Consider the following 14,872-nt stretch of genomic DNA (forward strand, 5'->3'; position numbering starts at 1 on the left):
TAGGTTTATTTGTTGTTGCTGCTGTTATTTTGGTTTGTTTAGCAACTGGCGGGATTATTTTCGCAGAGTCTATTTCTTTCCTGAACTGGTAAACTTCTGATGTTGCTCTCCAGAGAGCTTATCCTTGGGTTATACCCAATGTTATCCTGGGGTAGCAGTGTGTGTGTGTGTGTGTGTGTGTGTGTGTGTGTGTTTTCATTTTTTGGAAACTGTATTTTTCATCAACCTTATTTCTATTTTGCTTAAGAGTTAGTGGGAAAACAGCTTAAGACAACTCATGGCCTTGTTCCTACCCATTCAGTGGCCCACCTGTGCAGCCTGCAGACCAGTCTCCAGTAGTGGGCTGAGCACTCTCAGTAGGAAACTGCTGAACAGGCCAGAGGGCACCTGCGCCTTCAGACCAGTCAGTGACCTCAGGCTGAGCAGCAGTGAACTTGGGAGCTGGAGCCGTCTATTCACACAAAGTGCCTTCTTGGTCACAACCTTTTCAGCAGCGAGCAGCCTGATCTTCCTTTTCTATTTCTTCAGTATCTCTGTAGAAGTAGGAATCAAGAATGGCCTCCCATGGGTGCCCACGGGAGATGGTGCCACGCATGCGCAAAACTTCCTGGGCCAGCATCCACATCAGACCCACTATGTGAACCCCCTTGTTTGCCTGGGACGGCAATGAATGCATAGCCCAGATTAGAGCCCGTGCTACACAGAGGATTGGGAGGTCTCTGTGAGAGGCTGGCGGCAAAACCTGGAATCAATAACCACTAGAAGCTTCGGCTCCTGGGAGGCTGCCTGGATCCAACTGGTGAAGGTTCTGGGAGTGAAATAGCCAGCAATAGCAGTGGCTCCAGGGGCAGCAGCAAACTTCAGATCAGCTCTCTGGCCAGTGTTCCTTGGACGATCTCACTTTGACAGCCGTGGGGTTTTCTTTTTTTTAAAAGATTTTATTTATTTATCTTTTATAGAAGTGAAGGGAAGGAGAGAGGGAGAGAAATATCAATGTATGGTTGCCTCTCGTGAGTCCCCTGCTGGGAACTGGCCTGCAACCCAGGCATGTGCCCTGACTGGGAATCGAACCGCGATCGTGTGGTTCGCAGGCCCACGCTCAATCCACTGAGCTATGCCAGCCGGGGGGGGTGGGGTGGCGGGGGGTGCTGTGGGGTTTTCAATGGCGCCAATGGCACGAGCTGCCAGCAGAAGCTTCTCCCACATTCTTTCCGGATTTATGATGTAAGTACCATCACTTTTCTTTCTGTGGACACACCTCTGCATTTGGAAGTCAAGCCACCTAAGTGGGTTCATGCTACAAGGAATTTGAGGACATCCTCCTTCTTCACTTGCAGGACACCCAGGGCTCTGGACACTGTGAAAGTCTCCTTTTAAGCTATGAAAGAACCGAGAACCAGGCTGAACAAGGTCGTAGGGGCCTCTCTCTGGTTGGGAAAGAGGAAGGTGGGACAGTGGTTTTTACATGGTTCTCTCTGGCTGTCTCTTTCCCTGACCATATCCAGCTGTTAAAACTTTACTAATTGCTGGGTGATTGCTTTATTGCTTTCAATAATATCTTGGGGCATGAACTGCTCAACCGTAAAACAATGAAATTCAGTTATTGGGACTCATTTTGTCACCAGTCTTTTCCCAGCTATGTCTCTCTTGCTGGGATGCAAGACCCATGGGAGAACCTGTGACAGGTTCTCTAGCCAGCCCATAGTTGAACTTCTATGTCCAGTAATGCCACTGATATCAAAGTAATTGCCCCTCACCACAACCTCATTTCTGAGAGCACCCTTAGGCTTGAACTTCTCCATATTCTGTTTCAAATGAAGTCAGTTCCTTTAGTGAAAGGATACGAGCTCTCTGGTTACGGCCTGCTCTCCCTCCAGCAGACGCAACATCTCTGCGGTCATGCCATTGGAGGCAGAAGTGGGAACAACCGCAAGCTTCTCTGAGTGACGCTTCTTCCAGTTTAGGAGCTGAGTGCTCGTTGGGGCTGGTGGTGGGGCAAAGTACCTTTAGCTCTTTTCTGCTTGGGACTCTCCCACCATGGACTCACTGCCTAACCAGCCACGAGAAAGATGATTGGGGCTCCAATATTTTTAGCAGCCCGTACTCAGGGGAGAACCTCCTTGAAGGCTAGGTAGAAGCGAAACCCCACCTCTCACCAATGCTTACTCATAACTTAGCTTCAGTGTCAGAAAGGTGGGAGCAGGGTGAGAAAATGCTGATGCCTGCCCTTTCTGGGACAATGCTGATGGTCCTCTACCAGGAGCTGAGGAGATTTGTTCTTGGCTGCAGGCAGTCTGCAGTGAATTTTCCAGCTTGCTGAGTTGGGAGGAGGGATCTCAGTTCAAATGCCACAACTCTCACTATTCTTATCATTGTAAGAATAGTAATACATTGTAATACATTTTCTTGAATATGTGTTTTAGTTGCTGTATATGCTTCACCCGTATTGAGATTTTAACTGGTTGTTTTAAAATAATTTTCATGTTTTGCTGGTGAATAAGCTGAAGTCAGTCATATCCCCCATTTTCTTTATTTCCTCTTTCTGGAACAGGTATTTTCTTTAATAAGATTTATGTTGGAACTGTGCTGTATTTTACATTTCAAGCTATCCTATTTTCCATCTCTTTATTTCTCTATACATCCTGTTTTTTTTCTTGAGTTCATAATCCACCAATTTTCTCTCCAAATCTAATGTTCTGAATAACACTTCTAATTTTATTGACTATATTTAAAATTTCCATCGGTACTATTTAGTTCTTTCAAAAACCTGTCTAGTATTTTTCAGTCTTTCTTTTTTCTATGGCCTTGTTCCTAATCATCTATCGAAGATGTACTTCATAGTATATATCAGGCCCATTCTTAAATTCTAAGGAATTTTGATTGCTTACTAACCTTGTTTGCTATTGTCACATTGTATGAAATGCTGTATACACCATTTTTTATCTTGATTTAAACAGGGAGGCTGCCACCTTCCTTTGTTTAGATGAAGGTAACTTTGAATTAGAACATAACTTTTTGCAACTGATTAAATGAATGGTTAAAGACACTAAAGCTGAGGGCTGCTAATATCCGAGAGGAAATATTATGACCTTCCCAATGGAAGAACGTACCACCCAGTGTTGAAAAATGTATCTGTCTGTCCAGATTCAATGTATCAATTTAGGGGAAATAGAGGAAAAAAGATTGTTAAACTACACTATGGGGATGTGGTTACAAAAATCTGGATTGTATGAAACTCTCAAGGATAAGTTGGGTTTCTTCATCAAATAAACTGTAAAGCGAGAGAGGGAACATAAAGAATAAGATAAGAAGGGAAGGGAGAGTAGATGAGAGGGAGAGTGAACGAAAGATTAAAAATGTGTATCAACCACTTGCACTAGATCCTGATTCAAATTAACTGGGTAAAAAAATGGCCTTTATGAAACACTTGAACTTCCACATATTCACTGTATATTTGATGACATCCTTATTCATTGTTTGTGTGCTAATAGTTTTATGGCTCTTAAAAAGAAACACTGAAATATTCATGGATTAAATTATGTGATACGAGAAATGCTTCAAAACACATGGGAGGAGGGTAGGGGGTGGAAGTTTAGAAGATTGGTTTAGAACAACAATTAAAATTAAAAGATTGGTTGAGATAATTTTTAAAATTTATTTATTTGCCCTGGCTGGTGTAGCTCAGCGGATTGAGCATGGACTGCAAACCAAAGGGCCACTGGTTCGATTCCCAGTCAGGGCACATGCCTGGGCTGAGGGCCAGGTCACCAGTGGGGGCCATGTGAGATACAACCACACACTATTTCTCTCTCTTTTTCCCACTTCCCCTCTCTAAAAATAAATAAAATCTTTTAAAATTTTTATTTATTTTTAGAGAGAAAGGAGGGAAAGAGGGAAACATCAATGTGTGAGATACATCCATCAGCTGCCTTTTGCATGCCCCCAACTGGGGACTTTACTCACAACCCAGGTATGTGCCCTCACCGGGAATATGGACCGGTGACCCTTTGGTTCATAGGCCAGTGGCACCCAATCCATTGAGCCACATCAGCCAGGGCTGAGATAATTCTTGAAGCTGGGTGATGGATAAAGGTTCATTACTATTCTTTGTATACATTTGGAATCGGCTTCCCTATTATTTTAGCCTTGTAATCTTGATTTTTAGGGAGGGGGGATTTGTAAACTAAAGTGAAGTCAAAAAGAGCAGTTCAGGAATGCGTCATCACATTCCAATGTGCAGACTTTGAAAGCTGAAATCATCTACAAAACTGAGGGCATAGTTTGAAAACACTGACAATTTCCTTTTAATCTTCCTAAATGAAATCATCAAAAGCTTTAATTCTGTAAAAATGTACTCTTAACAAAATACCTAAGAAATCAGGCACATATCTGTTTTAGTCGCCTATTATAAACAACTCCAGGATGTACTGAGCTAATTAGCAAAACATTTTTGGTCTCAAATGTAACCCTGTTATTTTGGTTGACACTGCATATGAACTAGTCTGGTTGTCTCATCCTCAAAACCAAGAAAAACAATAAGCAGCCCATAATGCCAATGAAGATTTCTAAGTTAATGAAAATAATCAGTAATTGGGCACTCTTCCAAGGGTCTAAGTCACTAAGCTAGAACTTTCCCATTATCCCCATAATCTTTCCCATAATCTACTAGAGAAACTTCCAAATGCTCAAAATTAATCATAGTGTTCACTAAATTTTGTAGTTAAAAAGTCAAATACATTCCAGGAGGAAGTGGTTGGCAAAGTCCTCAAGAATGAGAGACGATGGAAATTGTATCAGCTGTGTAAAAGGAGTGAATGATGGGCAACAGAAAACAGGAGGGTAGCCCATTTGTGAGGTCTGGAGATGAGGTTGCTTCAAGGCTACAGGATCAAGCAAAGTACCTCTCAAAGTTGGGGAGAACGTACTTTCTGAAGGCAGCTAGAAAAATACCCACATGTTTTTGCCTTTACATTTTCAGATATCTAAGAATGAAAGAAAGTAGGTGAAGTATATCTTACAGGGTAGTGAAAACCACCATGGGTTAGAGCCAGAGAACCCTGAGTTCAGATGCACTGAGTCCTTGGTGGATCTCCAATGTTCAACTGGAGTTGAAACCACTGCATTACGAAATCTGGGAGCCAAAGTCACATGTATCCCAAACAGCTCAATATTAATGCTGGAGGGCCACTGACTCACTCCATTCTTTATAGTTAGTAGTTTATAATCTTGAAGGCAATCTCACAGACACAAAGACTAACTTTACAGATCCTATGAACAGGCAAAAGATGTATCATTAAGGACCCTGTAATAGACCATATGGAAAGAAAATTAATGATTCTAAGAAAAAGTCTCCATGACAGAAAACATAAGTCCCATAAAATTAACAATAAAATGAAACTAAAAAAATATCGGGCACAGTGTAACGTGTATATATAAACGTGTATATATAGTCTCTTAGTAACACATAAGACTATGTGTTACCTGCTCAGTTGTTCTCAAGTTGTTGCAAACACAAGTATTGTTGACTGTTCAAGTCATTAATGATCCTTTTTATTTTTTAAAGATTTTATTTATTTGCTTTTAGAGAGAGGGGATGGGAAAGAGAAAGAGAGGGAGAGAAACATTGTGTGAGACATACATCAGTTGGTTGCCTCTCACAAGCCCTCAGCTGGGGACCTGGCCTGCAACCCAGGCATGTTTACATTTTCAGATATCTAAGAATGAAAGAAAGTAGGTTTGATTCTGACTGAGAATCAAACCAGAGACCTTTCTGTTCATGGGCAGCACTCAATCCACTGAGCCACACCAGCCAGCACCCCCCTCCACATTTAAAAAAACAAACAAAATAAAGATGAACTCAAAAGAAATCTTCTTAGTATTATCATCTTATTTTTTGCTTCATTACCAGAAGTGTGTTTAACAACTGGATCTTTCTAAGTAATTTTTATTTTTAAAACAATTTTACTATTTAATTATATTCCTGTAGAAAAAAATACGCAAATATAAAGAAAATTCAAATTATCCAGTATACTCCCCCAGAATACAATGAAAGATTTTATATCTTCTTAGACGTTTTGCACGTTTATGTAGAATTTTAAAACAAAACTAGTACTGTGAAATGCTTACATACCCTTTTTTCATTGAGCAACCAATTCTTTGGGACATTAAATATTACATAAACACATGATCTTTAGCTGGCTGCTTCACAATCTAACCATAATACATCTCCAATTTTTGGATATTAAGAAGGTTTTGAATATTTGTTACTAAAACTGACACTACATTAAACATCCTTCTTTATATGTAAGTCTTTGTATGCATTTCTAATTTTTTAAAGATAAAAGGAGTAGAGAAACCAGCACAAAGTGTGTAATTATTTTTAAGCCTTTTGATACATTTTTACCAAACTGCTCTCCAGAAGACTGTACCAATTTGCAGTGACACCAATAAACAGTCTAACAACCCGATTGTCTTCGCATTTCAGGAATGGGAAACTGCATGTTACCTCCCACCCTTGTTATGAATTTAATGGGGGAAGGGTGACTGGTTTTCTTCTTGTCTTTGTTCTGAAGTGTAGGAATTTTCCTGTTTCCTGGTCATTTGCCTTCCCTCTTTTTTGAAGCAGTCCATGTCTTTCAGAAGGCACCTTTCACGTTGGCATGGTCTTGTCTTATCACATGTTCTTCCTCAGCGGGTAAGGGCATGAAAGCTTTCCACATTTCAAATCAAGCAGGAATTCCCGAAATGACTAGACTTACAAAGTCTTCTTGCCTTCTGGGCAGCCAGGCTATTTTAATGTCTTGGCAACAAGACAGAGAACTGGGCCATATTCTGAGGGAAAAAGTAGGCACAGATTATAATTAACCAAGCACTTACTGGTTTTTATGCATGACTTTATTGAACTTGGAATGCTGTTAAAAACCATATTTTGATTTGAGAGTGCAGACTCATGGGATATGCATTTTATAAACTCTCCAGAAAATTCTCACCTTCACCAAAGGGACAATCACTAACTAGATGTGGGACTTTCCACATTGTCCTGAACTGATTCCTTACTTATCTTTCCTGGAAAGCGAGGTTTACAATGCTCTTCACAGAACACTGTTCTCATGGTCACCTACCTCCATCCCCTACGTAAGACATATCTTACACACAAACCGCCAGCCAGGCTTATGTTTATGCAACCTCCATCTTTCACCTTACCCCAGTGGAAAAAACTCACCTGAAGTTTAATACACTACTATCTGCAAACAGAATAGGACCTTCTTCATGACAGTACGTCTTATGTATCTTTGTAAACCACAGCCTGACATATGGTGGGTACTCACTGTTTATGAAATGAATTAGTGAGTAAATGAATGATATACATTTCAGTGCTGAGAGAACTGAAAAATCCTACCACAGAATAAGAAATTACTGTAAGGTGCTCGCTCCCTTAATGCCACACAACAAAAGCCGGGAATCTCAATTTTGTCTAGAGGAGTGTTCTTCATTTTCTCTCTTTACGTCACATATTCCTTTGAGAATCTGATGAAAGCTATACATACCCTCTTTAAAAGTGCATACATAGAAACTACACAACTTATACACACTTTCGGAAGCTTCAAGGAGGAGAGAACACTGATTTCTATCACCCAGAATTTTTACTTAAAAATGGAGCTGAAATAATAAGCGTATTGTTTGATGAATTATCTTTCAGTTCAAGAGACTGTGGTCAGATGGAGTCTTGCAGGTGACATCAACCTCAGCAGCAGCAAAAGTCTGAGCCACAGTTCCCAGACACCACGGAATGCTCATCTGAACAGGGCTGTGTTCATCTGCGGTAGGGCTGTGCCGCTCTACCGCACTGCATTCACTACACCCAGGTGAATGTGGCTGTTTCTCGACTGGCATTCCCAAGTTCTTGGTATTTTCTGCCCCCTTTTCTTCACAGTGGTAATAAGGGCTTTCTGTATTTCAATTACGATGCAACACTTCATGGGGAAAAGGGTTATCATTTATTTATTAAAGAACATTTATCTCCTGGGTATACAGGTTGAAATCAGCTGATGTTTCTTGCTCCTTATGGACTTAAAAGTCTACCAGGAAAGATTTTTGACAAATTTCCATATTCACGACTTTGCCAGAACTAAAGGCACTTTAGTTTCCGTGGTGTGTGGGAGCCTGCTCATGCAGGGTGCAAGGACCCACTACGTGTGCCCTGTCCCAGCTTATCAGTGGCTTCATGTTGGCGGGCTGAAATCACCTCTGCTGGAGCACGTACACCACATAAACTGGCAAACACCACAAACCACGACACCTCCATGCCTAGCGGTTATCATTTATTGCCATATTGTATCCTCATCACACTAAAATTGTGGCTCACTCCAGGCTTCCTTGATGGTAACTGGGGTAGAGAGGGCTTATTATCAATCCTTCAAATCCTCTGTCAACTACAGCCATAAGACCTAAGAGTAAGGGTGTGTTCTAGAAGACCTCAGGATATACTTGGCTTCCCTCTTTGGATATTAGGTAAATGTAATATCTGATTAATTTGAGGCCACTCTGTATCTAATATGGTTAATCAAGAGTTATAAGATGTCCAAATAATAATCATGCATCTCTGAGCTTGGCAGTTAGTTTAAATTCCAGAGTGGGGCAAAAGTAGGTTTACAGTTGTGAGTCTGCAAAACACAGCTAATTTTTGTGTTATTATTTATTATTGTATTGTTTTCCAAACAAACAGCTGTAAACCTATTTTTGCCCCACCCTGTGTATTATGGGCATTGATACCAGCACTGACAAGTTACCAATCTACAGCCCATCTGATGGTTCCCATTACCACTGTCTCAGTTTGGCACAGCATTAGAAGGAAACAGATATTCCCCGGCACCACTTTGTTACCGCTTTGTCAGTTTTAGCTTTAAAGGCTGCAACCACTTTGCAAGAATCTGCCCAAGAAAAAACAGCTTCCTCAGCAATGTAGGCCACATGCAGAGCAGGCACTATTCACCTTCAGAGTAAGGCTCAGAGACACACTGAAGAGGGAAGCCATGTCAAGAATCCGGCAGGCCAGATTCAATGCATTACCAGCTGAACATGCCTACACAATTTCACAAGTGGTGCTTACTGTTGTAGTAACTGGGATGAAGGCTCATGGCAGACACACAGGCTAGCAAAAAGCCATTAGGAGATGGACCAAAGGCGAAATGCAAATAAGAGGAAAGGCGGTGGAGGACCTATGGAAGAGTCTGCTTGCAGATGGCTCAGGATACTCACCTTCAGGTTATGCAGGGTTTCTGACCATTCCATGGACCCTATCTGAGGTATGGTAGTAAGGAGTAAACTTGTGGCTTTATTGGCATTTTCTTTCAGAGTCTTTAAAACCCGGTCCACTGAAACCTAGGGAAACAAGAGCACAGGATGTTGTCAGCAAGTACAAGTACAAGCCGTTCCACGGCTTTTTATGGAACATTTTTCTCAGTTCCTACCTGATCTGAATGAAAAGTCAGTTTACCTGTTATAATCTCCTGAGCCCAAGTTCTGCTTTTATCAAGATGATCTTGGTCCACAGGCTGGAGGTCTTAGAGAAACCCAATGATAGCTCTGAAAAGCCCCATTTTCAACATGGGGTCCTAGAGCTACCCCAGCTGTCTTCTGCGGTAGCCTGGTCTAGGGAGCTGTGGCCAGACTCCCCAGACCCAGAGGATGGATCCCAGTCATAAAACTGTTGCTACACTGGATAACCAACCAGTCAGAAAATAAACATGTCTTTTTAGAGAAGTCTTCTAGCTAACAAAGAAAAATGATGGAATCAAAGTATCATTTTTTCTTTTAACAGCTCTCAGCAAATTAATGGGTAGGCTGCTCACGTCACATAACAACAAGAACAAGAAAACCCCCCAATCAAATAAACAATCCACTCTCCTGATGGAAAACTGAACACTATGTAGGACATCTGAATCTGATCAAATCTTTAGATCCAGCCGCCAATTTATACAAAATACAGAGGACAGAGGATCTGGTGAAAGTACCCAGAGGAGGTGATTTCAGCAGTTCAGACGGGAGGAAACTACAGGTCAAGTTGCTTGGTTTCTTTTTAGGAAACTTGAAAGAAAAAACCACCTGAGTTTTTTGAGATAAGTAGACGCTTGAACTTTGCCTGGGAACATGAAGGAATCATGGCTGGAATGTGCTAACGATAATGTGATTCTGTCAGATACCCCCTCACGTGTTTATGGACAAAGTTGTCGGTCAGGGTACAGGTGAAATATGAGTGGCTAGAGCTTGATATGATGATGGTTGAAGCTGGAGGTTGGATCCATGGAAACCCGTGGTATTGTGTACTTTGTATGTAGCTAAAATTGCTTGGTGAGGAAAAGGTAGAAAAGGTTGTGACTGTAAAATGACTGAACAGAGGAGTACTTGTCACACAGTGCTGCACTCAGAAGAAATCCAGGATTCGGGGGCACAATGATTACAGCTTTCATCCCATTTCCTGGAGTATAAAGCCCAGGTCCCTCCCATAAACATCCAGATGTGTTTAGGAAAAATGGTCGGTACTGTGGCAGAGGGAGTCCCACTGCTGTGGGAACACAAAGTGGGACCGGCTGGTGCCTGCCAGGCACAGCTGCAGGCACATTTTAATCGGGGCCTGAGAGTGCAGGGTCCTAAAACACGCAAGAGATTCACCTTATATTTACTCTTTTTCCTGTGACTGATATTTCTATACAGACTCCGACTTCTCTTGGTTCCCGCTGTTGGGCTTGAAATACGTGTTAACCTCCTCACAATCAAATTCAGTCCTCGAACAGCTCGAATCTCAAGTCTCCTTCACACACTTTTTATCCTTCCACCCCCGACTCCATCACTGCTCCGATCTGATGACCACTCTCCTGGGAGCGAGCACTGCACGCGCTGCTCTACTCACACAACTCGGCTTGCGTCTCCCAGTACTCCAGCAAGGTCAAGATCGAAACTGAGCAACCTACACCCCCACCCCAAAGCCCTGGCTCCGGCCTATGGAAGAGTAACTTGTTAAATAACATGCCAGGTATCGCAAGCAGATGGAGCAACAGGAATTTGAAGGTGGGTCGGCGAGTCTAAAACCTTCCTATCACACCAGGCTGTACATCTGGTTTGAAGCACAACGATACTCATGGCTGGCTGAGATGAGGCCTTCTTCATTGTAGCTTTCTTGTAGCCCTTAACATTACTTGCCTTCATGCCTTATCACTTACATGGAACTTGGTTTCGCTGGTTTTTTTAAATTACAACTTGATAAGATATATTGGAAGAAAATATAAGTTGTTTAAGACTTATTTATTTATTTTTAGAGAGAAGGGAATAGAGGGAGAAAGAGTGGGAGAGAAACATCAATGTGTGGTTGCCTCTCGCATGTCCCAAATTAGGGACCTGACCCACAGCCCAGGAGTGGGTCCTGACTGGGAATTGAACTGGCAACCTTTTGGTTCGCAGGCTGGCACTCCATCCACTGAGCTACACCAGCCAGGGCTTTACTTTTTAAACAAAACAAAACACTAAAAAAAAACCCCACAAAAAAACTCAGCCAAGGACATATGTATTAATTTTAGAGAGAAAGGGAGCTGGGACACAGGGAGAGAAGGGGAAAGGGAGAGGGGGAGAGGGGGGGAGAGCGAGAGAGAGCGAGAGAGAGAAAGAGAGAGAAACATCAATAGATTGCCTTCTGATAGATAGATGCCCAACCAGAGATCCAACCTGCAAGCTTTCGGTATATGGGATGATGCTGCAACCGAGTCACCTGACATGGATGGGGCTAGTTTTTCTTTTAACTGAAGTAGTTCCAGTAGACTGCTTTCCAAACCTCGTGCGGCCCACTAAAGGAAAGGACTGTTAGCTCTGCAGAGGAAAGATATTCCTAGGTTAGCAGAAAGCCACAGGCAGGAAACCACGTGTTCTCAACAGGCGGCAGACACTGAGGTCTGCCCCTTAGGGGATCGGAGTTGGCAAGTCAGGGACTGTGTTGTGTGGGGATTTAATAAATCTCTTACGTTAGAAAGCATCCTCATAGTTAACTGCACTGAGTAGTCAGGATAAGGCATCACACACAACAAAGAACCTGTGTTCACCTATGACCCACAATCCATATACAAGGGTGGGCAGACAGCAAGAATATCCTACCCTGTTTTACATGAGACTGGATGTTGAAACAAGCAGCTCTGAGATGGTGGTAAGGGTCCCCTTGCAGAAGATGTCACCTGTCCTCAATGTGCTCAGAGCAGCCATCCCTACATTTTTTTCTTACTGCAGAATTCCTTGACTGTAGTTCTGTCCCTTTCTCTATTTTAAAATAAGACAGATGATCTCCTTCTTCAAGTAAAATGCAGGTGATAAAAAGACAGAGGGGAATATTAGGTTAAAAGGGACATAGTCAAATGAAATATGTGGATTATAAAGGACCCTTATTTGAATAGTCGAAAATGATAAGAGGGAAAATGTGAACAGCCTGGATATTTGCTTGTATTCAGGAATTAATATATTCAGGTAAATATTTTTGGGTACCATAATGGTCCTGTGTTTATTTTTTATTATTTTATTTAAAAAAGAGGCCTTTTAGAAAAATACTTCAAACTAATGAAGGTGGGTGAGAGAGAAGTGGTAGGGACATATACCCGACACAAAGGAGGTGGTGGTGAGAACTGCAAAGCTGAGTGATGGGTCACTGGGGTTCACTGTACAGGACTATCTCCCTTCGCAGATGCTTAAAGTTTTCAACAATGAAAACGCTTGTTTTGGAAGCCCGACCTCGGCAGTCCGGTATCCTCAAACACCACGGGACCTTGCTGTGTTTCCTGCCAAAGACCCCAACTGACTCCCCTTCTGAAATACACGTCTCCTCAGCCCTGCCTCCCTCTGGCTCCCTCCTCGCCACGCCACTCAAGCAGGCCCACATTTCCCATCACACGTAAGGAAGGCGTCCCAGACTTCTAAGATTCAGCTGACTGACCTGGGTTCGTACTCCTATAACTCGGCACACTATTTCCTTATAACCCTGAACTTTCTCACACTGGTTGCTTAATCTCTAACCACTCCCCACAAAACCCAGAGTGTTGGCTCCTTACAAACTTGTTTCATTTGCTGTCATACTCCTCACTGAGCAACGCATCCAGTCAGAGTAGGTTAAACAGGCAAGATATGAATACAGTCCAGAAAGAGGTAATAAGAAACACTAAGTTTTTTTCCTTAAAAACAGAACAGCAGCATAGCACAAGGAAATTATAACCAAAAGACCTTTAGCCTTAATAAAAGGCCCAAGTCTCGATATGATTCCCAACATATTTACATGCCTACAATGTATTATTCACTATTAGTTCTTGGATAAATGCCTTTTTCTTTCCTATGAAGACCTCGGTTCTTACTTTCCAAAGGAAAGTATTGAAAATATCTGGTAATACTCAATTGACAATGCATTAAAAGTTGACCTTAAAACCTGGTAAAAAGGAACCTTCTGGCCCTGGATGGTGTAGCTCAGTGGATTGAGCGCGGGCCTGCGAACCACAGGATCGTGGTTCGATTCCCAGTCATGGCACATGCCTGGGTTGCAGGCCAGTTCCCAGCAGGGGACTCACAAGAAGCAACCATACATTGATATTTCTCTCCTTCTCTCCTTCCCTTCCTCTCTAAAGATAAATAAATAAAATATTTTTTAAAAAAAAAGAAAAAAGGAACCTTCTGGAACTAAAGCAATAGAAACAAATAGTTAAGATTCTCTTACAGGTGCTCATGGCACCCCCAAAACATACATGCTTTGGAGAGAATTCCACCTACCGCTTCCTCGTGTTCCTTCCAGCAATCATAATCGGTTGCCATGGCAATACTTGCGTAGCAAAGTCCAGCCTCCTTAGCAAGAACCACCTCTGGAACTGTGGTCATGTTAATAACATCCGCCCCCCAGGTTCGAAACATGAGGCTTTCCGCCCGGGAACTGAACCGAGGTCCTTCGATTGTAATCATCGTCCCTTTCGAATGGCACCGCAGCCCTAGCTTCTTAGCAGACTCTGTGAGGACCTAGAAGAGAAAGAAGCACAAACGGGCGCTAGGAAAATGGAGACAACTGTATTCGAACAACAATAAAAAGATGGCCTGGAAGTTCCCGGTTTCCCAGACCTTCACCCACTTCCATATCCTGTCTCCCCAGCCCCTGCACATAGAGCTCACAGCTACAAGAGCAAACACTGAAGTTTTTCTAAGCACTAAGAATTTGTTGACATGTTTTAACTTCATTTATATTTTTTAAAGAATTATTTTTAGAGAGAAGGAGAGGAGAGAAACATCAACATGTGGTTGCCTCTCGCATGCCTCTTACTGGGGAACTGGCCCACAACCTAGGCATGTGCCCTAGACTGGGAATTGAACTGGTGACCCTTTGGCTCTCAGGCCAGTGTTGAATCCACTGAGCTATACCAGCCAGGGTCATTTATTTCTTAACGGCTTTAAGAGACTAAGCTGGGCTATGCACAAGGACTTGAGCCTGGGCTCTTAACCTCCACAGCTCAGCTGAGCTGGTGCTCCTCATTCACCTCTCCTCAAAGAGACATTCTGAGAACTGTTTCCAAGCTCCTGAGAAATTCATTCTCATTGCTCTTTTGTGAAAAATCTGAAGGCTTCTGTGAATGCTTTTTTTGACTAGAAAGTAGTTTTTTTCATAATCTCTTCTGCCTGTTGCCTCTCTAAGGACACACGTTAAAAACAGCACACTATTTTTTCAGGGGCCATGCTCATTTTTTTCTGTCCAAGAAAAAATGTATATTAGCATCCCTTTAGTTGGCAAGGCCACACACGTGGATTTTAGCAACATCGTTTATAAGCTTGATCACGTTTTCCAGTGTCTAATAACATCTAAACTCCAGGT

General features: G+C 42.3%; 1 protein-coding gene and 1 pseudogene across 1 annotated transcript in view; both read right to left on the reverse strand.

Moving 5' to 3' along the window:
* Nucleotides 1–275: 275 nt before the first annotated feature.
* LOC118984053 (40S ribosomal protein SA-like) lies at nucleotides 276–1,901 on the reverse strand (annotated as a pseudogene).
* Nucleotides 1,902–6,087: 4,186 nt separating this feature from the next.
* Nucleotides 6,088–14,872, reverse strand: part of LOC118984064 (S-methyl-5'-thioadenosine phosphorylase) — a 54,223-nt gene continuing 45,438 nt past the window's right edge. The window contains exons 6-8 of the mRNA XM_037041770.1: nucleotides 13,789–14,028; nucleotides 9,259–9,381; nucleotides 6,088–6,831 (exon numbers count right to left, since the gene is read on the reverse strand). Of these exons, the coding sequence (XP_036897665.1) occupies nucleotides 6,793–6,831; nucleotides 9,259–9,381; nucleotides 13,789–14,028 (402 nt within the window). The 3' untranslated portion in view covers nucleotides 6,088–6,792. The remainder of the gene's footprint in view (nucleotides 6,832–9,258; nucleotides 9,382–13,788; nucleotides 14,029–14,872) is intronic.

The sequence above is a fragment of the Sturnira hondurensis genome, unplaced genomic scaffold, assembly GCF_014824575.4.
Source record: "Sturnira hondurensis isolate 20B ecotype Veracruz unplaced genomic scaffold, ASM1482457v3 Scaffold0003201, whole genome shotgun sequence".
Classification (NCBI taxonomy): Eukaryota; Metazoa; Chordata; class Mammalia; order Chiroptera; family Phyllostomidae; genus Sturnira; species Sturnira hondurensis.